Below are 24,724 nucleotides of genomic sequence, written 5' to 3'. Positions count from 1 at the left end.
TGAGTTTCCGGTTTCAACCCAAGCACCGTGGTGGGGGAAATTATCACTTTAGGAAAGTGTATACACGCCTTAGTCAAGTATCCGATATAGAAGACTCACGTGGTCATTGTTTTTCTCATGTTCTTGGTGGATATCGGCTTGGAGAGAGGCAAGTAAAGAACCTTTTACATTAGTGTTATCTTGTTGTAATTTCTGAATTATATTGTTAATTTAGTGCTTGGTTTGTGATAATACTTTAAGTATTTGGTGTTGTGTATTTAATTGAATTTTATACACATTCTAGGGTTTGTCCACCATTGTTATTTGATTCTAGTTGTGTAGAATCAAAGTAGTAAACCCTAACAATCTAAAGTGATAATTGTTTGAACAACATGTCTAGTGTGAAAGAACTTACCACAAACTTTGTCAAACTCAAGAAGTTTGACGGTGTGGAATTTTGACGATGGAAGAAGAAGATGTATTTTCTTCTTACATCGTTGAAGGTTGCCTATGTAATTAGCACTCCTAGACCGGTAGAACATGAGAATGAAACAATGGAGGATGTGCGTGAGAAATCTAAGTGGGATAATGATGACTTTATTTGTCGGGGACATATTTTCAATGGGATGGAGGATGATTTGTTCGATGTGTATCAACATGTCGAGTCTGCTAAGGAGCTATGGGAATCGTTAGAAAGCAAGTATATGGCGGAGGATGCTTCTAGCAAGAAATTCCTAGTAAGTAATTTTAATGACTTTAAGTTTGTTGAAGGTAGATCGATTATGGACCAATTTCATGAGATACAACGTATTTATAGTAACTTGAAACAACATGGTATCAATGTTGATGAATTGTTTGTTGTTTCGAGTATTATTGATAAGCTGCCCAATAGTTGGAAAGATGTTAAGCATGACTTAAAACACAAAAAATAGGACATATCTTTGTCCAATTTGGCTACCCATCTTCAAATTGAAGAGCGGATAAGGGCCATGGAGAAGGATAAGGATGGAAATCCTAGCTCTTCCACCATTAATGTGGTGGAGGAAGGCAAATCTAGTGCTTCAATTAGTGGTAAGAGGAAGAAGTTTAATTCCTCTAAGGGCAAGTCCAAGAAACAAAAGGACAACAACAAGAATGCTTGTTTGGAATGCGGTAAGACTGGACACCGCAAGAAGGACTGCTACATTTTCAAGAAGAAAATGGAGAAATCCAAGGATGGTCAAGCTTCTAAGAGCAAGGACCAACCCACCAAAGGTAATTTATTACATGAGGTTGAATTTAATTCCGGTATGGATTTAAATGCAACGGATCCAAACATTTTTATGGTGCAGGATGATGACTCTTAGTGGATGGATTCGGGGGCTTCAAGGCATGTATGCAAGGTAAAGCATTGGTTCAAAACCTTTCACAAGGTTGGTGATGGAGAAGAGCTCTTTATGGGAAACAACTCTACTATCATGGTCCAAAGAAGAGGACAAGTTGAGCTGATGTTAGTTCGGGCAATAGTATCATCCTTAGGGATGTATTATCTGCTCCTAGTATTTCTAGAAATCTTGTATCAGGCCCAACCCTGAATAGACTTGGATTTAGACTAGTTTTTTAAGCAGATAGATGTATTATAACTAAGGGTAGAACTTTTGTTGGACGTTGTTATTTGTCTCATGGATTGTTTAAACTCTCATTAAGAGAGAAGTCTGTAATGTTGGATGATGTTTGTTTTATTGTTGGTAATGACAATAGTATGAATTTGTTTTCTTTATGGCATTCTAGATTAGGTCATGTGAATTACAATAAGTTGTCTTTTATGACTAAATTAGAACTTATTCCTCCATGTGATTTTGCTCTTGATAAATGTACTACTTGCATGCTTAATAAGATCACTAGAACTCCTTTCAAGAAATTTGAGAGATGTTCTAAGATCTTAGAATTGATTCATAGTGATTTGTGTGACTTTTATAGTACACCTTCTTTGGGAAATAAAAGATACATAGTTACGTTTATTGATGATTTTTCAAGATTTTGCTATGTGTATCTTTTATATTCCAAAGATGAAGCCTTGTTAAATTTGATATTTATAAGAAAGAGGTTGAAGTGCAAGTAGAGTCTTTTATTAAGAAATTGAGAACCGATAAGGGAGGAGAGTACTATGATCCTGCTTATTTCCAATCTTTGGGTATTATTCATGAGACTACAGCTGGTTATGCACCACAATCAAATGCTGTAGCTGAAAGCAAGAACAGAACTCTTCAAGAAATGGTTAATTCCATGCTATCTTACTTAGGTTTGAGTGAGGGATTTTGGGGTGAAGCTATGTTGACGGCTTGTCACATACTTAACCGTGTTCCCACTAAGGGAAAGGATTCCACTCCTTATGAACTTTGGTACAAAAGGAAACCAAACTTGAAGTATCTCAAGGTTTGGGGTTGTAGGGCAGTCGTAAGAGTGCCCGGCAACAAGAAAAGAAAGCTCGGTGAAAGGGGATTGGAATGCATTTTTATAGGTTATGCTGAGCATAGCAAAACCTATAGGTTCTATGTGATAGAACAAAGTGAATATATTTCGAAACATTCGATTATTGAGTCACGTGATGCAATTTTTTATGAAAATCGGTTTTCATCAATGAGTAGACAAAAGGATCTACAAGTTAGTACCAAAGGAAAGGAAATTGTTGATTATGATGATCAACATGTTTCTCATGAAGGTTCATCTAATAATGAGGATGATACTCCTCATGTTAGAAGAAGTAAAAGACAAAGGAAAATTAGGAATCCTCTAGATGACTTCATAATTTATTTGGTTGAAGGATCTAGGGATGTCCTTAGTTCCGCTACTCCATATTGTTTTAATGTGGATAGTGACCCAAAAACTTATAGCGAGGCCATATCCTCCCAAGATAGTGCATTTTGGAAAGAAGCTATAAATGATGAGATGAATTCCATCATGGGAAATGACACTTGGGTCTTAGAGGATTTACCTCCCGGTTGCAAACCTCTTGGTTGCAAGTGGATTTTCACTAGGAAAAGGAGACCGGATGGCTCCATAGTGAAATTTAAAGCCAGATTGGTTATCCAAGGCTTTAGGCAAAAGCATGGTGTTGATTATTTTGACACCTATGCACCGTTTGCAAGAATCACCTCAATAAGGTTGTTAATTGCAATGGCTTCGGTCTACAATCTAGTGATTCATCAAATGGATGTCAAAATGGCATTCCTTTATGGAGATCTAGAGGAAGAAGTGTATATGAAACAGCCTGAAGGGTTTGTTTTGGAAGGACATGAAAATAAGGTGTGTAAATTGGTTAAGTCATTGTATGGACTTAAACAAGCACCAAAGCAGTGGCATCGGAAGTTTGATGACACAATTTTGTCTTTTGGATTCAAGGTGAATCAAGATGATAAGTGAATTTATAGCAAATTTGATGACAAAGGTCATGGTGTCATCATTTGTCTATATGTTGATGATATGCTTATTTTTGGTACAAGTCTACAACAAGTAGAATTGACCAAGGAATTCTTATCCTCGTCTTTTCAGATGAAGGATTTGGGGGAGGTGGATGTCATTTTGGGCATCAAGATAATTAGGGACAATGGAAGGCTTATGTTAAGCCAATCTCAATACATTGAGAAAATGATCAAACGGTTCAATATGTTTGATAAGTGTCTCGTGAATACCCCCATGGAACCTAATGTAAAATTGGTTAAGAATTCAGGGAAAACGGTTTCCCAATTGGAGTATTCAAGGATAATTGGATCCTTGATGTATGTCATGACAAGTACAAGACTAGATATTACATTGGCTGTGGGAAAACTTAGTAGATTTACTAGTAACCCAGGTGCACAACATTGGTGTTCGGAGGGTCTTGAGGTACCTTAAAGGTACATTGGACTATGGTTTGTCTTATAGTGGATTCCCTTCGGTTTTAGAAGGATATTCGAATGCAAGTTGGATCACTTACAAAGAGGATGACTCTTCTGTAAGTGGTTGGGTGTTTTTGTTTGGGGGAGGTGCCATTTCATGGTCTTCCAAGAAACAAACTTGCATTGCAGATTCCACTATGGCAGCGGAGTTTATAGCTCTTGCCTCAGCTAGTAAGGAAGCTGAGTGGTTGAGAAATCTCATGTTAGAGCTGCCTTTATTGCCTAAGCCAATCTCACCGGTGGCTATTCATTGTGATTCGAATTCGGCTTTAATAAAGGCTTATAGTCAAGTGTATAATGGTAAGTCTCGGCATATTTCACTAAGGCATAGCCTAGTGAAAGAGCTTATCAATGATGGGGTCATAAGTCTTGACTATGTTCCTACGAAAATGAATTTGGCGGATTGCTTTACTAAAGCAATGTCAAGACATTCCATCATATTTGCTTTGGCTGGAATGGGTTTATGTCCTATAACACAAAGTTGTGAAACCAATCTAACGCTTGAAGAAACATCAAGTCTTAGATTCAATGTGGTTGAATTACAACTTTGTTGTTTGTTAGCAATATTTGATGACCCATATTGCTATGTTACTTATGACGGTAAGGTAGCGTCAATTCAAAGTTCTCAAAGATTTAGAGTTGAGAAGCTCTAAATGAAAGTGTCTTGTCACAAGGACACGTTTACGTATATGAGAATCTACCTATATAAGTTCGAAGTTTAGCCGCTTCAAGAAGTCTAGTTGGACATATAGACTTTGATGAACTTATGAAAGATACGGACACATGGCTGTATAAAAGTGTCAAGTGATGTTAAATTCGAGTTATCTTGTGTGTATTTCATCTTCGAATGATTAGAGATATCCGTGTGATTCAATCCATATGGAAATCATGGCTGTATAAAAGTGTCAAGTGATGTTAAGTGTGTTATACTGAGTGTCAATTCAATCCGTAGGGACATTGACATTGATGCATGAGATGAAGCTTATTTGATGGAAGTAGAGAAAGGATTTAAAGGAACACTCTAAATGGGGGAGGATTGTAAGATTATTTAGAGTGTTGTAGTGGAGAGATCGCTCCACTTGTTAGCGCGCTTGTGAAAGACAAGCACGGACCGCTCCAAAAGCGCGACAAAATCGCGCTGAGTTTCTCGAAAATCTATAAAGTTTAGGAGGCGCGACCCGCGCCTAAATCGCGACAAAATCGCGTCAACTTTCTGGAAAATCAGAAAGTTGGGATTCTAGAAGAGGAGTGCCCGCTCCACCTTGAGGAGCGCCCGCTCCTCCTGGTGGAGCGCCCGCGCCTCTTGCCGTTTTGTGGTTTTATGCAACGATTGATTCTATTTTAAATAGGATGTTGTTTTCGAAAGAAAAAAAAAATACAGAACATAATATTCCTCTCTGAAAAACTCTCTCTTCTCTCTACAATTTTATTGAAGAATCTTGCAAACTCTTCTTTAATTTCTCCATCATTAAGTTTATTGATTGCGAATTTATTCATCTTATCACACATCTTTGTGCTTAGAGTGTGGTGTTGACTATTGTATCTCAAAGTGAGTTTCCGGTTTCAACCCAAGCACCGTGGTGAGGGAAATTATCACTTTAGGAAAGTGTATACACGCCTTAGTCAAGTATCTGGTATAGAAGACTCACGTGGTCATTGTTTTTCTCATGTTCTTGGTGGATATCGGCTTGGAGAGAGGCAAGTAAAGAACCTTTTACATTAGTGTTATCTTGTTGTAATTTCTGAATTATATTGTTAATTTAGTGCTTGGTTTGTGATAATACTTTAAGTATTTGATGTTGTGTATTTAATTGAATTTTATACACATTCTAGGGTTTGTACACCATTGTTATTTGATTCTAGTTGTGTAGAATCAAAGTAGTAAACCCTAACATTGATTATCTCTAAATAATACCACCTTTGCGGGGTGTCCGTTTTAAACAAGTTGTAATCTGTTGGTAACCTGATTAATAGGTTATATGGACACGTGTCATCATTTTATTGGTCTGAAAATATAATTTTTTTAAATAAAAAAATTAATAAAAAAAACCCCAATCCCGTAATTCTCCTCCCTTTCCCGTTCCCTTTCCCCTTTCCCGTTCTGTCATCCCTCACCAACGACCACTGACCCTGCTATCCCTCCGACCCCGATCCCGACCTATTTTGATGGGTTCTTGATAGTGGTGGAGGGTGAGTAGGGTTTCAGGGCTAGTGGAGGGGTAGGTTTCAGGGCGGTTTCAGGGATGGGTTTCGGGAAATGGGGGTTTTCAGGTTAGGTTTCGAGGCTGGTTTCGGGAATGAGGGGTTTCTGGGCGGTTTCGGGAAGGGTGGTGGGGTTTTCAGGGTTGGTTTCGGGGCTGGTTTCGAGAAGGGGATTTTTAGGGCGGTTTCGGGCTGGGTTTTGGAAAGGGGGGTTTTCAGGGTGGGTTTCAGGGAAGGGCTTTCGAAGGGGGAACAGCAGGCAGTTTCAGGGCTTGGTTCTGGGAAGAAGGGCTGTCGGGGTGGGTTTTGGGGAGGGGGCGGTGAGGCTAGGGATGGGGGTGGGGTGGACAGTGGTGGTCGAAAAGGTGAGGGGGCGATTCTAGTGGTGGGGATGAGGAGAGGGGGCCACCGAAATGTTACAATGGTGGTGGGGATGGGGGTTGTTTAAGGGGTGGTGGGGTTGGCTGCATTGACATGGGTAAGGAGGAGGAGAGAAGGTGAAAAAAATAATTAAAAGTCCAGCAAAAGGAGGTGGGTAAGTAAGGGTCTAAGGGAGTGGTGGGTGGCAGGGGAAGGAGGAGGGTGCTGATTCTTTTTTTTGTTTTTTTAATTGTTTTTTATTTTGTTTTTTGATTTAATTGTTAATAAATCATAATTAAAGTTGTTATTAAGAGTTAATTACATTAATAAATAAATTTATTAGAAAAAATAAAAAATTTATCCGGTTATTTAGGTTGTAGGTAAAATAACTTGTTTAAAACAGACACCCCCCAAAGGTGGTATTATTTAGAGATAATCAAAAGGTCGACTTGTTTTTAGCGGACTGTGAAAGGTGGTATTATTTAATGCAATTTTTCCTAATTAATATTTAATAATATTAATAATAAATAATTAATATTTAATAATTATAATAATAATAATTAATATTTAATATTTAATAATAATAATAATAGTAATAGTAATAAAAATAGTAATAATAATAATGATAATAATAATTATTATTATTATTATTAATAACAAAAATAATAAGAATAATAATAATAATAATAATAATATAATATATTAATAATAATAATAATAAATTATTATTATTTAAAGATAATAATTATTAATTTTTAATTATAATAATAATAATAATAAATTATTATTATTTACTAATAATAAATAATTAATATTTAATAATAATAATAATAATTAATAATTAAGATTTAATAATTGTTATTATAATAATACTAATAATTAATATTTGATAATAATATTTAATAATTACAATAATAATGCGATAATAATAATAGTGATAATAATAATATTAATAATATTAGTAGTAGTAGTTGTAGTATCAATAGTAGCAGTAGCAGTAATAATATTAGTAGTAGTAGTAGCAGTAGCAGTTGGAGTAGTAGGAGTAGCAGTAGTAGCAGCAGTAGGAGTAGTAGTAGTAGTAGTAGTAGTAGTAGTAGTAGTAGTAGCAGTAGCAGTGATAATATTACCAGTAGTAGCAGTAATAATATTAGCAGTAGTAGCAGTAGCAGTAATAGCAGCATTAGCAGTAGCAGCAGTACTAGTAGTAGCAGTAGCAGTAGTAGCAGCAGCAGTAGTAGCAGCAGCAGTAGTAGTAGCAGTAGCAGTAATAATATTAGCAGTAGTAGCAGTAGCAGTAATAGTAGTAGCAGTAACAGTAGTAGCAGTAATAGTGGTAGCAGCAGTAGCAGTAGCAGTAGCAGTAGCAGTAGCAGTAGCAGTAGCAGTAGCAGTAGCAGTAGCAGTAGCAGTAGCAGTTGCAGTAGTAGTAGTAGCAGTAGCAGTAGAAGCAGTAGCAGCAGTAGCAGCAGTAGCAGCAGCAGCAGTAGTAGCAGTAGCAGTAGTAGCAGTAGTAGCAGTAGTAGCAGCAGTAGTAGTAGCAGTAGTAGCAGCAGTAGCAGTAGCAGCAGTAGCAGCAGTAGTAGTAGCAGTAGTAGCAGCAGTAGCAGTAGGCAGTAGCAGTAGTAGCAGCAGTAGTAGTAGCAGTAGTAGCAGTAGGCAGTAGCAGTAGTAGCAGCAGTAGTAGTAGCAGTAGGCAGTAGCAGCAGTAGCAGGCTGAGCAAAATTATCCGAAAAACCAAAAACCCAAAAATCTGAACCGTAACCGAACCAAAAATTAGGGTACCCGTTTCGATAACCATAACGGTTCGGGTACCCGATCCGATAATTTGTTATCGGGTACGGTTATTGGGTATCATTTTAAAATTAACGGTTACCCGATCCGTTCCGATAAGCAATTTTTTCTTTTTTTTCCTATTTAAATCTATTTATCCAAAATCTAAACTCTTACTTTACTTCGTAATCACTTCATAATTTAAATGATTAGAAATTATTAGTAATTTGGTCATGATCACGTGGTATTATTGTTGATTAGTGTTGAATGATATCATAATAACTATATTATAAAGTCTAAATTTTTATTATTGGATATCATATTGGGTACCCGATAACCGAACCGAAAATCCGGGTACCCGAAGTTCGTGTACCCGAACTTATTGATTCGGGTAATGGATATCATTTTTAGTGTTATTGGTTATTGGAAACCCGAACCGATAGTGTTAGTAGTACGGGTACCCGTCCCATGCTCACCCCTAGTACTAGTAGTAGTAGTAGGAGGAGCATCAGGAGTAGCAGTAGTAGTGCTTACATAAATATTGAGACTTCAGCTTTAAGGTAACTGTTAAGAAGTGTTTTGCCTTTAGTTTTTTTTCCGTTTCCTTCATTTTATGATAATTTGTGAATTTTTCCTTTGTTCAGGTGCTAAAATAAGAAATGCAAACCAAAGCAAGCATCAAAAAATTAATACCCCTACCAATTCAAGGACAACAACCCCAGCCACAACCACCACCGCTACTACCACCACCAGGTTGGGATTCTAATGTAATTGGATTCGACCATACTCTAGATGGAAGCAATCTTTCAATGGGCAGTATAACAGTATTCCACCCACAAATGTTTATCATTATGCTGCAGCTGCAAAATCAAGCCTATCAAGGGTATGAACAGATAATAGCACAAGGCAGGTATATCCAAAATCATGGTAAAAATATGGCTTCATTTCCTTGTTTGAAGAAATATAGTTCTGAGAGTACATTTGTAATACCAGAATATTTTTGGGTTCAATTTTGCATTGTTAACTAGTGGTGCATGTGAATGTCTTTTTTCCAGGTTCAATGGTGGAGTTTATTAGTAAATGAAGATGACAAGAAACTGGAAGATGACAACCAAATTGAAGCATTGTTACAAACACAAGAATATATGGATATGTTGAAACGGTAATGAAAGAGACTCCACTACAAGAGGAAAGGAGCAATGTTACCAGGAAGCTAATATCCGTAAGCTGCTACTATGTTCATGATTTCAGTTCAACAAGATGCAAGTGTCCCCATAAAGAAACGAAAGCTTCAATGAAACCATATTTTCTTTTTCAGGCTTGTTGCACATTACATCAGTATCTCACTTGCTTAATATCTTTTTTCTCCTGGCTAAGCATGTGTTTAATGTTTCGAACTAGAAACTTGTGATCGCAGCTTAACCAGCTCCAACTGATCTCTAAACCTGATATTTTTCACACCATTTGATTCTTTTCTTTTTCTCCAGAATGGAAAAAAAAGGAGAAATATACAAAAGACAGCAGATTAAAATGATTTGATTCCGGGCTTAAAACTATGATATGTGACCAAAACGTGGGTTCAGTTCAGCTACATCCTAGTGCCCTGAAGAAGCAAAATCATATTAGAATGACACTGATTTCAATGGTTTGTTATTCTACAGAAAACTAAAACACGGCTCAGGAATTCAAATTATGTATCTCAAGTGAATGGATCAATCAAAATATTGCTTTAGTTGAGCTCTGGCTCCATTAAATACAATTGCAATCAATAAGAAAACAAATGCAACTCCCTGGCAGATCAAAAGCAAACACAACATATACAAAATTAACAGGTTAATCCACATTTGCTTCATACATGTACATTCCAATTTCAAAAACACAGGCATTAAGTTTTTGCCTACAATCCATCAAATACATTAAACATATGACTTACTGATTCACAAGTTCACTTATGATATCTGTTTACACATCTCTGTCACAGCTGATCATATATGCTTAAGTCATTCCTCCTTCCACCTTTGCTCTTAATTATCGCTTGCTCAGCGTTCACCTGTTTCAGCAATTCCTTAACTGCACCACCAATATTTGGATCACTGAGTAAGCTCACAAATGATGATATAGTGTGATTATCAGCAACAAACCCTTTGCTTCTCATTAACCTGACAAGCTCTAAAGCTCTCCCAACATCCTTTCCATCTATAAATCCTCTAATAATTGTATTAAAGGTGCATTCATCTGGAAAGCATCCATTGTCCTCCATATTCTTCAATAATTCATCAGCTTTTGCTAGCAACCCTTCTTTACAAAACCCTTTTATCATTATGGTGTAAGCACGCACATCATGCAGCCCTTTAGCTGTGAGAAAGGAGAAGATGTCCATCGCTTCTCTAAGGCGATTAGCTTCACAGAAACCATCCATTAGGATACTGTATGTAATAATATTAGGGACCATTCCAGTGCTCTCCATTTCCTTCACTGTTGCAACTGCCTTATCTATTTGTGCATTCCTACGCATGCCGTCAAGGAATGAATTCCAAGTTATTATATCTGGTTTCAGTCCATGAGCTTCCATATCCTCGAAAAACTGGTGTGCAAGCTTGAGTTGATTGTCTTTGCACAAGGCATCTATAAGAGTGCTGTACGTGATAACATTAGGGGCTAATCCATTAAAATGCATCTCTTGGAGCAGACCAAGAGCTTTGTCAATCTTTTTAGACTTGCAATAACTCAGTAGTATACGGTGAAAAATCCGTGAAAAAATCGTTTTGTGTGGTATATGGTGAATTACGAAATAACTCAGTGGTATACGGTGAAAAATCCGTAAAAAATAATCTTTAATTGCTTTTCACTTAAAAACAACTTTTTTTTTTTTTCTTCGAGTTTTCAATAGTATCCATTTACAAAATATGTAAACAATTTTGCTTCAACTAGCCGTAGTCTTTTATAAAGGAGCTTTTTGCCTTACCTTCCATTTCTGCATTAACTAAAAATATCAAAGAGCTTGATTCAAATTCTTTTGTTAGCTGTGTAATAAGGGGAAAATAGAGGGGAGAAGAAAAAATTTTAGTTGTGTTATGTTCATTATTTGTTATGAAAGATGAATAGTAACTGACTCCAAATAGGATACATCTAAAATTTCTTCCGCCAATATATATCTATATAAATATATATTAAAAAGTGTTTCGAAACAAGTTCACACCACTATCTCAACCTATTTTTTTGGTCATCATTCCATATTATCACACATTATAAAAATAGAAACATGACTTTTATAAGAATTGAAGCCTTAGTCTTAAGGCTTGAGATTAGAAGGTCAACCATTGAACAAATACCATAGCTCGTGTCTTTTATTACAAATAAAATAAATAAATGACATGTAATAAATCAATAGGAGTAGAATTGAATCATGAACTTTATATGCAATTATTATTATATATGTAATAACTCGGGGCATCGCCCGGGCCTAACAAGTAGTTGAATAAGGATTAACTGATTAAGTGTTGAATCGACCACGTTTTCTTCTTACAGAGGGACTCAATACATAAATAATTTTTTCATCTTGGTTAACTCAACACATAAAAAGAGTTACAGGTATTAATCCAGTTTAAAACTGATTGAAATTTAATACCAAAAAATCCATTAGTCCACGATCGAACCGCTGAAAACTGATTGCAATTTAAGACCAAAAAATCCAGTTTAAAACCCCAAACCAGATTGGTTTGGACTGCTTTTAGGAAAACCAAAAATTCCATATGTTTAAATACTCCTTATAGTTATAACATGGCAAAACCAAAGGAAATTAAATAAAACTAATAGAATATCCTGATAGAACAAACATACCAGGAGAGTGGGAGACCAACTGTTGATGCCTCATTTTTCATGCCAGTTGTGTGTGTATGTTCAATTATAATAGAACACCAACGCTTTTTTAGATTGCGAAAGAACAAACTAAAATCTGTAAACAAGTCAATTCATCGAAAAAAATATACTCCACTGACTGTATGTATATAATCCGTATTAAAGTTCCAATACAATACAATGAGATTGAATGACATGTTCTAAAAGCCGGGCTGGTTGGATGTATCTGAAATCGCAAGCTTAACCAGCTTTGATTGATCTCTAAACCTGAGGGTTTTGACCCCTTTTGCTTCTTTTCTTCTTCTATTTATCATAGTGGAAAAAAGAGAAGAAAATAACAAAAGAAGACCAGGTCAAAGTGACATAATTTGAACTTATAACTATGCAATGTGATCAAAACATGAGTTTAGTTCAGCAAGTTCCTAGTGCCCCCCCCCCCCCCAAAGAAGCAAAATCTTCAATGACACTGAAATCACAATGGGTAGTTATTCTGCAGAAAGCTGAAACACACCCAAGGAAATTCAATCAACACATCGCAAGTGAATGGATTAAAACTAACTACGAGTAGATCCTTGTGCGCAATAATTTCATTGTATAATACGGAATTAACCTACTTGTAAAATAGTAAAATTATACCCTTAGCAAAGTTGACACGACTGGTGTTATTGACCTTAAATGCCCTGTTCTTGAACCTAGTACCTGCCATGGTTGTATCATGGCTTAGTAAGTAAGATATAGCTAAACTTGAGCCCTGGCTCCAATAATATCCAAAGGCTAATAAGAAAACAAATGCAACTCACTGACAGATAGCAAGTAAACACACGCAGTCCACATTTGCTTCTATGAGCACCATTCAAGTAAAAGCAAGCCCAAAAAAAAGTAAATACAAATGTTACAAATCACAGATAATAAGGTTTTTTCCAACAATCATCAATCAAGTTGAACATTAAATATATGACTTACCAATTTACAATTTTCACTCACGATGTCTATTTTCACATCTCTTTCACAGCTGATCATCTATGCTTAACTCAACGCTCCTTCCACCTCCGCTTTAACCATCGTTCACTCAGTTCTCAAAAAACTTTTTCAGCAAATCCTTGTCTGCATCACCAATATTAGGATCAGTGAGTAAGCTCACCAATGATGATATAGTGTGATTATCAGCAGCAAACTCTTTGTTTCTCATTAAGCTGACAAGCTCTAAAGCTCTCTTAGCATCCTTTCCATCTATAAATCCTCTAATAATTGTATTGAAGGTGCATTCATTTGGAAAGCATTTATTGTCCTCCATATTCTTCAATAATTCATCGGCTTTTGCTAGCAACCCTTCTTTACAAAACCCTTTTATAATTATGGTGTATGCACGCACATCATGCAGCCCTTTAGCTGTGAGAAAGGAGAAGATGTGTATCGCTTCACTAAGGCGATTAGCTTCACACAGACCATCCATTAGGGTACAATATGTAACAATATCAGGGACCATTCCAGTATTCTCCATTTCCTTCACTGTTGCAACTGCCTTATCTATTTGTGCATTCCTACACATGCCGTCAAGGAATGAATTCCAAGTTATTACATTTGGCTTTAGTCCATGAGCTTCCATTTCCTTGAAATACTGGTGTGCAAGCTTGAGCTGATTGTCTTTGCACAAAGCATCTATAAGAGTGTTGTACGTGATAACATCAGGGGCTAATCCGTTAAAATGGATCTCTTGGAGCAGACCAAGAGCTTTGTCAATCTTTTTAGACTTGCAATAGCCATTGATTAAGCTGCTGTAAGTAACTACATTAGGTTTGCAACCATTTTCAACCATCAAATCCATAAGTTTTTTTGCCTCATCCATCTCACAACGTAAACAGTATCCATCTAACAGAGCATTGTAAGTGATGATATTGGGAACAAATCCTCTCTCAGTCATGTGAACAAAAATGTCCCGTGCTTGACCAACCTTGCCATCTTTACAATACATATCAATCAACATGTTGTAGGTCTGAATGTCAGGAGTTATGTTGTTCCTTAACATCTCAGTCAGCATTTGTTGAGCCTCTTTCTGCTGTCCCAAAGTGCACATACCTCGAATTAAGGTAGTATAGGTGATAACATTAGGGGAAATTCCCTTGATTTTCATCTCCTTGAAAAGGAGGAGAGCCTGAGGTAATAACTGGACATGCAGAAATCAATGATAGATGGAAGAGGTCGCATCGATTTCATATGGTGGAAATGGGAAAGGGGGATTTCAGCATTAGTAAACCCTAATTTGGATTGTTGTCTAACAAATTTGAGAAACAATTTGGGGTCATCCAAATGAAGATGAACAGAATGAGAAGCGTAATATCGGGAAGAAAATAGAATAGATGGAAAGTAAAAAGGGGGGGAATTCAAAAGAGAGGAACTGAAATTGAAATTGAAAATGAAAAGAGGAGAGAGATGAAGAAGCTTACGTGAAGAAGATCCACCATTAAAATGGAAAAGAGAAGAAAGATGAAGATAATTTCTGAGCGAAATACCAGATTTGCTCCTCATAATGCCAAATCAACAGCCAAGGAGGAAGATCGCTGCTACTGCTAATTTCTGTAATAGTTGGTCTCTTATTATAAGGTCTTTTAGAACGTATTCATATCTCCACACATGATTCTGGTGCTGGCAAGGTTGCCATCCAACCATCCAAAATCATCAAAAATGACTTCTATTTTGGGCAGGGGTGGGACTTTTCAAACCGAACCGTGAAACCGCCCGTTACCGAACCGAACCATCACGGACCGATCCGTTTATAAACCGATAAATGTAAACCGAAAACCGAACTGAACCGTTCAATATCAAACCGAAACCGAATTGAACCGCTCAATGTCAACCCGTTACGGACCGTAAACCGATAACAAACCAAACTGCGCAAATCCGAACCGAAACGAAACCGAACCGAATGGTTTATAAACCCGTTAATGACCCGAACCGTTTATAAACCGAAACCGTTTAAACCGAAAAAAAAAACCGTTTAAACCGAACCATTTGTAACCCGCTAACCGTTTAAACCGACCCGTTTATGAACCGAAACCGTTTAAACCGCACGTATAAACCGAACCGTTATAATCCGCTAACCGTCTAAACAGAACTGCCATAACCCGTTAAACCGTTAAAATCGAACTGTTTTCGAATCGCAACCTGTTTAAACTTATCCAATTACAAACTGCTTAATTCAAATTGAATTATTTACAACCTAAATGGCTAAATAGTAAATACAATTAAATAATTAATGTTAATAAATGTAGATCTAATCAAACGGCTTAGGTTTATACAAAGGTTTATATCACCTAGATCTAGGCCAACGACATTATTAATATCGTTTTAGATTACTTATTTATTTTAATTACAAGATATATCATTTATATCTTTTCATTCCAGTAATAAAGTCCACCCAAATTATCTTCATTGTTCCTTGATATTCATGATCATCCAATAAGATAACATAAGATTGGAGATAAATAACATTAAAATTAGAGTAATATCAACAAGCAATTAAAAAAAGTCACCATTTTCATTGATTAAAATTCACAATACATATACCAATACATAATGAAACTACTATCACTACTACCCAGATTAGATTTCAGATTTACCAACTGAAACATCATCAAGTTTAGGGTTGCAAAAAATGATACATGATAAGATGAAGGGAGGAGTGAGAATGTGAGTGATTTGGGAGCAGAATCTTGAAGCAGAATCTTGAAGCAGCAGCCCAGCACCCAAGAGCAGAGGAAATAGCAGCAACAAGCAGGAACCAGCACACGCAATAACAGATCAGCAACTTATCCGAAGCAAGGAATAATATAAGCAGAAGGGACTCAGCAGGAACTTATTTTTGTTTTTCAAAATTGCTCTCAGATTTACGTTTCTCGTATCATCACTGAGCAATGGCTGTTTTAACTTAAAACTTGAAAAATGCTGCCAGCAAGTACATATACATTGAAGTCTCAACATAAATGACAAGGGCAGCGATGATTCAAGAAAAATTAAAACAGCAAGCATAAGAAACAGCAGCAACAAAACTTATCATAAATTCATAACACAAAAGGCAGCAACACAGCACCTCAAGCTGGCAGGAGGCAGGAACCAGCTCATGCAGGCAACAATATAGGCAATAACAACTCAGCAGAGACAACAACCAAAAGGCAAAAGCACTACCAGCAGGCAGCAGCTCATAACAAGTTCAAGCAACTTCAAAATTATAGCTTTTGTTTTTTTTAAAATTTCTCTCAGATTTACAAGTTGAAGTACCCGCTTTACCAGGTGCTTTATATTCTTTGCCACACAAATTACAACGAGCATAATCAACATTTTCATTACCTATCGTCTTTACAAAAAAAGTGTAATGCTTCCATATACCTGCGGTTCTTTGACGTTTATTAACAGAAGGATTGATAGTGCCGGTATTACTAGCATCATCAACCGAGACAGAGGCAGCTTGAGAGCTAACAGTATCAAAATTTGATTGCCTCTCATAGTCAAATTCATCATACTCGCGAGACATGACTGAAACAAAAAAAAACAACATTTATAACTTATAAGTACCAAATTAAGTGACAGATTCTACTAATAGTGAGCAATTAAGCATGCATTGTCTCATGTGACTGACACTGAAGTCACGACAGTGAATCCTATTCACTCAATACCAAAATTCAACTAAATAGATAGTTCATATTTCAGAATTTTATTTGCACTAGTCAATGTTTCAAAATTCAGAATTATACAACAAACGTGATTACAACATATATCCTAACAGAATATAGAAAGTTATATACGATACAGTCACATATGTGTACATTTTAAGTACTAACTTTAAGCCAATCATATACAATGCTTGTATTCCAACAATATGGGTTAAAAATATAAAGCTAAAATCCCAATAAATAAACAATGCATGTATTCCAACAATAATAATCACATAATCTGAACAACCCATCATCATTACTTTTAAATCGAGCATAATAAACAACAAAACAGCACAAATCTACCATTTTCCCGTAAAAAACAAAAATACAATCAACAACAGATTTTACTCATTTTAGGCATATTTCGACTATATTCAAGCAAGAACAACAACAATAATCAAATACAAAAACAGAAAAACTGTATTAAAAAAAAAAAAAAAGGAAAAAGTAATTACCTTTGACAGCTTGAAGGAGATTTGAAGATGGAGAACTACCTGAACTGGAGATCAAAAGAAAAAATCAAGAATGTAGATTATCAGAACTTGAAATAAATTAAAAAACCGAAACGAAAACGAAAAAAATCGAATAAATTAACAAAAAAATTACCTTAGGGTTTGACGGCTTGAAGGAGAGGAAGATTTGAAATCAGAAATCAGAAATCAGAACTTAGATCCAAAACAAAAATGAAACGAAAACAAAAACCCTAAATAAACAAACCGAAACAAAAACGAAAAAAATCAAAACGAAAACAACAAAAATTAACAAAAAAACGAGAATGTAAAGCGAGAAATCAGAAATGTAGATCCAAAACACAAATGAAACGAAAACAAAAACCCTAAATAAACAAACCGGAACAAAAACGAAAAAAATCAAAACGAAAACAACAAAAATTAACAAAAAAAACGAGAATGTAAAGCTAGAAATCAGAAATGTAGATCCAAAACACAAATGAAACGAAATTGAGCTTGAGATTCTTGATAATTTCAGAACGAAAGAGTGAGAAACTGAGAAGTTAGAGAGAGAAACTATGACAGATTGTGAGATTGAGAGAGAAACGGCTGAATGAGTGAATGAGAATGGCTGAGAGAGTGAGAGTGGGTTTTTTTTTCTAGGTTTAGGTTTTACTTCAGTTGATCTAACCGTCCATATTCAATCTCAACATCTAAGTTAGATATAACCGTTCATTTTTTTTTTTTTGTAGATTCTAGAATATTCATCTAGATCTAACGGTCTAGATTTTCTTTGTGCTTTTCTAGGTCTTTTTGACCGTTTTTTTAATTATTTATTATTATTATTATTGTTAGTATAATTATTTGTTAATATTATTATTACTACTAGTTTACTACTACTATTATTATAATATTATTATAATAATAATTATTATTATTACTATTATTATTATTATTATTATTATTATTATTATTATTAGTTTATTACTTATAAGTTATAAATTGTAAGAAACGCAAATGTTTCAAAATTGAAATTGATTCAATACGACATAGTTAATGACTTAATGAGTTAATGGCTTAATGCTCATCAATATGACAATATCTGACATCTGTGAGTCTGTGATTGTATATCAGTATATATAATAAACTATAAAACTAATAATAACTTAATAAGTAATAATACTAATAACTAATAAAGTAATGAAAATCTAACCATTGTTTTTCATGGGCATTCAATCTAACCGTTGTATATTTGACTATTCGTACATTAGTATTGCATAATGCTTTCATCACCACTTTAATTAGTGATTTCGTGATTTCGTCCATTTAACTTATTAAGTTGTTTGAGTTAGTAATCTAAATAAAGTAACAAACTAAATAACGAATCCATTTAATCTCGTGTAAGTTATAATTTATAAGAAATGCAATGTTTGGAAATGGAAATTGATTCAATACGATATTGTTAATGTATATGTAATTATATTATTATGTATATGATGTATATCATATCGTACGAATGTACGGTTGGTATCATTATCATACTATCATAAGTATCATTGTCTCATTGAATTATTGGTATGTACTATAATCGATAAACATATTTAGTTATTTACATATCTGATCATTAAAACTTAAAAGTTTAAAACACTTGTTGATCAATCTAATTGAATACTTGTACATTCTTAATTATCGATTTATCGTATTATAAGTATCAACTCATTAAATCATGGTCATGATTTCGTGATTTCGTCCATTTAACTTTTTAAGTTGTTTGAGTTAGTAATCTAAATAAAGTAACAAACTAAATAACGAATCCATTTAATCTCGTGTAAGTTATAATTTATAAGAAATGCAATGTTTGGAAATGGAAATTGATTCAATACGATATTGTTAATGTATATGTAATTATAGATTAATTATTATGTATATCATATCGTACGAATGTATGGTTGGTATCATTATCATACTATCATAAGTATCATTGCCTCATTGAATTATTGGTATGTACTACAAATCTACAATCGATAAACATATTTACATATCTGATTATTAAAACTTAAAAGTTTAAAACACTTGTTGATCAATCTAATTGAATATTTGTACATTCTAATTATCGATTTATCGTATTATAAGTATCAACTCATTAAATCATGGTCATGACGCGATCTTTAAAACAATCATGAATTCAATTCATGACCCAAACCGCTTATAAACCGAACCGACATGATCCAAACCGTTCATAAACCGAACCAATTGAACTGTGTAAACCCTCTACTAAACCGGCCCATTTAAAACTGAGCCGACATGATTCGCACCGTTTATAAACCGAACCGATATTGATCCGGGTAAATCCGCCCCTAAACCGACCCATTTCAAACCAAACCGGCTTGATCCAAACCGTTTGTAAACCGAACTGACATTGACCCGGGTAAACCCGCCCCTTAAACCGACCCGTATCAAACCGAACCGACATAATCCGAATCGTTTATAAACCGACCCGCTTATGACCCAAACCGAATTTAAACCGCAAAGAAATAAACCGAAACCAAACCGAGCCGTGACTAACCCAAACCGAACCAAACCGACCCGCCAGCTAAACTAAACCGTTTCAATCCGAACCGCTCCAAACCGAAACCGACTCAAACCGAGGTCAAACCGAACTGCCAGACCGAAGTCCCACCCCTAATTTTGGGACATTGGTATTGTGTGAAAATACGAAATGAGTCAAATGACATGACTCGTCACTTCTTTTTAATAATTATGAAATATTTTTAAATTTATACAATAACATCTAAATGTATCACTTTACCTAAACAAAAGTAATAGGAATATCTCCATTAATAAAACATAATCACCTGAGATCTTATTTGAATCATGTTAATAAATCAAATATTTATATGTTATAAATGTGTGCATTTACAAACATTATATAAGAAAAAAAATATCCCGTGCTTAGTCATGTAAAGAGCTGGATAAGTTGGTAAGTGATGATATTGGGAATCAAACCTATCTTATTCATGTTTTCAAAAATGTCCCGTGCTTCACCAACCTTGCCATCTTTAAATACATGTGAATAAACCTGGGCACGGGCCGGGTTGGCCCACGTGCCGCCCGGCACGGCCCGAAGTCAAGCACGACAATTTATTATTGTTTTATTGTTATTATTAGAATAATCTTGTTTAATTATTATTGTTGTTAATTGTTATTGTTGTTGTTATAATTGTTGTTATTAATTATTATTATTGTTACAATTGTTGTTATTATTTATTATTGTTGTTATTGTTATTGTTAAAGTTGTTGTTATTAATTAATATTATTGATATTTTTATTGTTAAAATTGTTGTTATTAATTATTATTATTATAGTTAACCACTTTTTATTAAAAAATTAATTGTTAATTATGGCATCGAACAACCCATCATCTAGGTCTAGGGGGAAAGGCCGACTTATCCGTAGTAGTAGTTCTAGGGAACCACCAAATACAACGAGCCCCCAAATTACGAGTCAAACCAATGACCCCATTTACTTCCCCCCCGGGCTATGAGCCATATAATACGTCGGGATTTCCAGCACCACCACTAAACCAATTTCCACTACCACCATACCAATTTCCACCTAATTATATCGGTAATCAACAAAACTATTGTTCTAGCCAAGGTAGCCAAGAAAGTACCCGAATTCCCTCCGGTTCTACCCCTTCTACTGCCACTCCCACTAGTCCCACTACTAACCATCACACATCATGAATGGTTAACCGAAACTGAGATGCTACTTTTGAAAAACCGAAGGAGTGAGGTATGGCGTTATTTTGTCCTAAGTAAAGATGGTGAACAATGGGAAAAATGTAAAACATGTAATAGTGTATTCACGGCAGTTACCAAAAACGGGACGGGACACTTATCTAGACACATGAAAGCTTGTGAAAAACCAGCTTGTGATCCAACCCAGCCCAAAATTTCCCAATTCCATCCATACGGCTTTACATACAACTATGAGAGGGATAGGGATGAACTAGGAAAAATGATAGTACACGCCGAACAACCTTTTCTTTTCTCGGAAAGGGACGCATTCAACACCTACATTAACAAAGCACTACAACCCCAACATAAAAGAATCTCTAGGAAAACCGTTCGTTCCGCCGCAATGAAAAATTTCCTAGAGTACAAAGTCCGGTTACAAGCCGAATTGAGTAACCTTAACTGTAGAGTATCTTTAACAGCCGATTCTTGGGATAGTGGTTATAAATATCACTATTTATGTGTGACTTGCCATTGGGTAGATGATCAATGGATGTTACAAAAAAGAATAATACATTTCAAAATGCTCGAATACCCACACACCGGCATTAACATTGCTCACCATTTAATGCAAGCAATAGACGAATACAACCTTCGAGATAAAATGATGTCTATGACTTTTGATAATGCAACCTCTATGACATACACAGCTAATCTTATCAAACAAAACTTAACCGATGTACTATTAGACGGTGAAGCTCTTCATACTAGATGTGTTTGCCATGTACTTAACTTATGTGTACAGGATGGAGTTCGGGCAATTGGCCCATACTACAGCAAAATCAGAGATGCTATTATGTCTATTAATAGCTCTAACATGAGATACCAAGAATGGAAGAGTTTTCTAAAACAACAAAAGATAAGGGTAATAAAAATTAGAACCGATTGCCCAACTAGGTGGAATTCCACCTATGACATGTTAACAAAGGCAATTGAGTACAAGGGCCCGTTAACATTATTTTACAACAAAAAATTTCCACAAAATGCTTTGTATGATGATGATTGGAAAAACTGTGAAAGATATATGCAATTTTTACAGTTATTATATAACATGACGTTTTGTTTTTCTACTGTTTACAATCCTTGTGCTCAAAACTTTCTTTCTAATGCATGCTTACTCGCCCAACTTTTCGCTGATCATCGCGATCAAAGTGATTATGATCAGTATCTTCCAGCAATGGAAAAAAAGTGGCGTAAATATTATAGTGAGATTCCTTTGATTTATATTTTTGCTTCCATATTAGATCCTAGGCAAAAGTATGAAAACACATTTATGTTAGTTGACATTTACTTTCAATGCATGTTTCTTGACGATGATGTAGAAAACTATAAGACTAATGTGAAGGATCAGTTTTTTGCTTTATATAGAGTCTATGAAGCCAAATATGGCACCGTTCCTCGCTCAGGGCCTTCCCAACCATCCAAAAACGTAAGTAAGAAGGCCAAACATTTATTTTCACAAGCTACTAACTTGATTTCAAGGTTTTCAGGTGATTCATCAATCAGGAGAACGCAAAGCGACGTCTCGGAGTTGCAGATGTACCTGAGTTACGACTTCACCAAAGGCATGGACGACGATGAGATAAACAGCCTCGACCTCCTTGCATGGTGGAAACAACAAAGCTCGAAGCATCCAACTTTGGCGGCAATGGCACGAGACATTCTTGCTATCCAAGTTTCCTCCGTCGCCTCCGAACGAGCTTTCAGCGCATCCGGAAGGGTTTTAGACGATAGAAGAACAAGTCTAAAACCCGAAACACTAGAAATGTGCATGTGTTTCAAAGATTGGTTGGATGCGGAAAATCGCTCACAAGACCGTTCTTACGACCACAACGACAACGAAGAAGGAACCTCCGCTTCCGGTTCGGATTCGGCTAGTTCCCAATCTATGCAACTAGCCGATGACCTTGAAGGCGAAGGCGAAGACGAAGACGAAGACGAAGACGAAGACGAGCAAGAAGAAGGAGAAGAAGAATAGACAATTATTGTATATTGTACGATTTTAAAAATATCAATTTTATCATTTTCCAATTTTTGTTTAATACCATCATTGTATGATTTTTATCATTGTTATCATTGTACAATTTTCTCAACTCAAGTAATAATAATATAAAGTACGCATTATTCACATCCAAAGTCCAATTTGCCTTTTTTCCCAGTTTTGTTACAATTTGTAAATTCATATTAATAAAAAATAAAATTATACCAATTAATAATAAATCATAAACATTAAATTTTAAAGTAATAGTATAAAGTAAATATATAAATATAAATATTGAATATACAAATTATAAAACATAAATATTCAACTTATAATTATAAAATTCATAACTTAATAACTTATAACTTATAAGTTATAAACTTATAAGTTACCTTATAAAACTTATAATTATAATTTTATAACTTATATACATTATAAACTTATTAATTTATAATGTTGTCATTTAAAAAAAAAAAAAAAAAATGAAAACTGCACCAGCCCGCAGGCCGGCACGTGACCGGCACGGCACCAGCCCGCCAGGCACGAGGGCCGTGCCGTGCCGTGGGCTGGCCTGTGAAAATGGCCGGCACGGCACGGCACGAAATCCTGGGCCCGCCGGCACGACCGGCACGGCACGAACCAGCCTGTGGCCCGCCAGGCACGGCCCGCGGCGGCACGGCACGGTGCCCAGGATTACATGTGAATGAACATGTTGTAGGGCTCCACGGTAGGAGTTATGTTGTTCCTCAACATCTCAGTCAGCATTTGTTGAGCCTCTTTCTGTTGTCCCAAAGTGCACATACCTCGAATTAAGGTATTATAGGTGACAACATCAGGGGATATTCCCAAAGAGCTTGAGGTAATAACTGATTTTTACAGAGACTACCAATGATGGTGCTATAAATGACATGATTAGGCATACAATGGCCATAAGACTCCATATTTCCAAGGAGTTTGAGAGCACCGGCATTATCACCGGACCTGATAACCAAGCTTAATGGTAAAAGAAAGAAGGGACAGCCCAAAATGAACATAGCCTAAGCGAGGATGTTAAGGGAATAATGATCTGGACGAACACCTAACAAATGAAGCTTCCTATAAAGAGAAATGACAGTGGACAAAGGGGGGTGGGGTTTAATTCTACAAATGGCTGAAAAAAGCATATTGAAATCAATGATAGAAGGAAGAGTGCGCATAGATTTCATACGATGAAAGAGGGAAAGGGGATATTCAACAGTAATAAACCCTAATTTGGATTGTTGTCTTACAAAATTAAGAAACAATTTAGGGTCATCAAAATCAACACCAATAGCACGAAATAAATAAGAATGAAATCGAAAAGGAAAATTGTAAACTAATAATCCCACCTTTAGTGGGTCTTCCATAAACAATCCCACCTTTTGAAATTCTAGAAACAATCCCACCTATGGTAGGGATCTTCCACTAACAATCCCTGACCGATTTGATTATTTTAGTAACCGGATTCCTTAGGTTTAAGACACATGTCGGATTTTAATAGGGTTATTCTAATTTTTAATAATTAAAAAAAAAGCAAAATTAATTCAAAAAAACTAAAACCCCCCACCTTTGCCTCGGCCTGACGCAGCCCCGCCACTGCATTCCCCTCCCCATCCCCCGCCCTTGCTTTCCCCGGCAACCTTACTTACCCCCCAAGGCGCCGGACACAACCACTGCATT

At 35.7% G+C, this 24,724-nt stretch overlaps 3 protein-coding genes across 4 annotated transcripts; all 3 read right to left on the bottom strand.

Annotated features, from left to right (window-relative positions):
• Window positions 1–10,057: 10,057 nt before the first annotated feature.
• On the bottom strand, window positions 10,058–12,527 carry LOC110736803 (pentatricopeptide repeat-containing protein At1g62930, chloroplastic-like). Its single transcript, XM_021917116.1, has 2 exons — window positions 12,073–12,527; window positions 10,058–10,868 (listed from the first exon to the last, which is right to left on the bottom strand). The coding sequence occupies exons 1-2, from the start codon at window positions 12,111–12,113 to the stop codon at window positions 10,208–10,210; spliced, it is 702 nt and encodes a 233-aa protein (XP_021772808.1). The 5' UTR covers window positions 12,114–12,527; the 3' UTR covers window positions 10,058–10,207.
• On the bottom strand, window positions 12,526–14,759 carry LOC110736800 (putative pentatricopeptide repeat-containing protein At1g12700, mitochondrial). 2 transcript variants are annotated; one of them, XR_002514276.1, is made up of 2 exons: window positions 13,054–14,759; window positions 12,526–12,789 (listed from the first exon to the last, which is right to left on the bottom strand). XR_002514276.1 is itself a non-coding variant. In XM_021917113.1 (1 exon), the coding sequence occupies exon 1, from the start codon at window positions 14,219–14,221 to the stop codon at window positions 13,160–13,162; it is 1,062 nt and encodes a 353-aa protein (XP_021772805.1). In that variant the 5' UTR covers window positions 14,222–14,759; the 3' UTR covers window positions 12,990–13,159. The 2 variants fall into 2 exon arrangements, 1 of the variants encoding a protein (XP_021772805.1); XM_021917113.1 differs by lacking the exon at window positions 12,526–12,789 and having other exon boundaries at window positions 12,990–14,759.
• A 1,419-nt stretch (window positions 14,760–16,178) lies between these two features.
• On the bottom strand, window positions 16,179–17,290 carry LOC110735896. Its single transcript, XM_021916074.1, has 3 exons — window positions 17,255–17,290; window positions 16,321–16,620; window positions 16,179–16,183 (listed from the first exon to the last, which is right to left on the bottom strand). Exons 2-3 carry the CDS (start codon window positions 16,616–16,618, stop codon window positions 16,179–16,181), a joined length of 303 nt encoding a protein of 100 aa, XP_021771766.1. The 5' UTR covers window positions 16,619–16,620; window positions 17,255–17,290.
• Between the last annotated feature and the right edge of the window lie 7,434 nt (window positions 17,291–24,724).

Source organism: Chenopodium quinoa, unplaced genomic scaffold (genome assembly GCF_001683475.1).
Source record: "Chenopodium quinoa cultivar QQ74 unplaced genomic scaffold, ASM168347v1, whole genome shotgun sequence".
In the NCBI taxonomy this organism is placed as follows: domain Eukaryota; kingdom Viridiplantae; phylum Streptophyta; class Magnoliopsida; order Caryophyllales; family Amaranthaceae; genus Chenopodium; species Chenopodium quinoa.
Note: the sequence above shows the minus strand (reverse complement) of the source record. Positions and strands in the feature narration are given on the sequence as shown.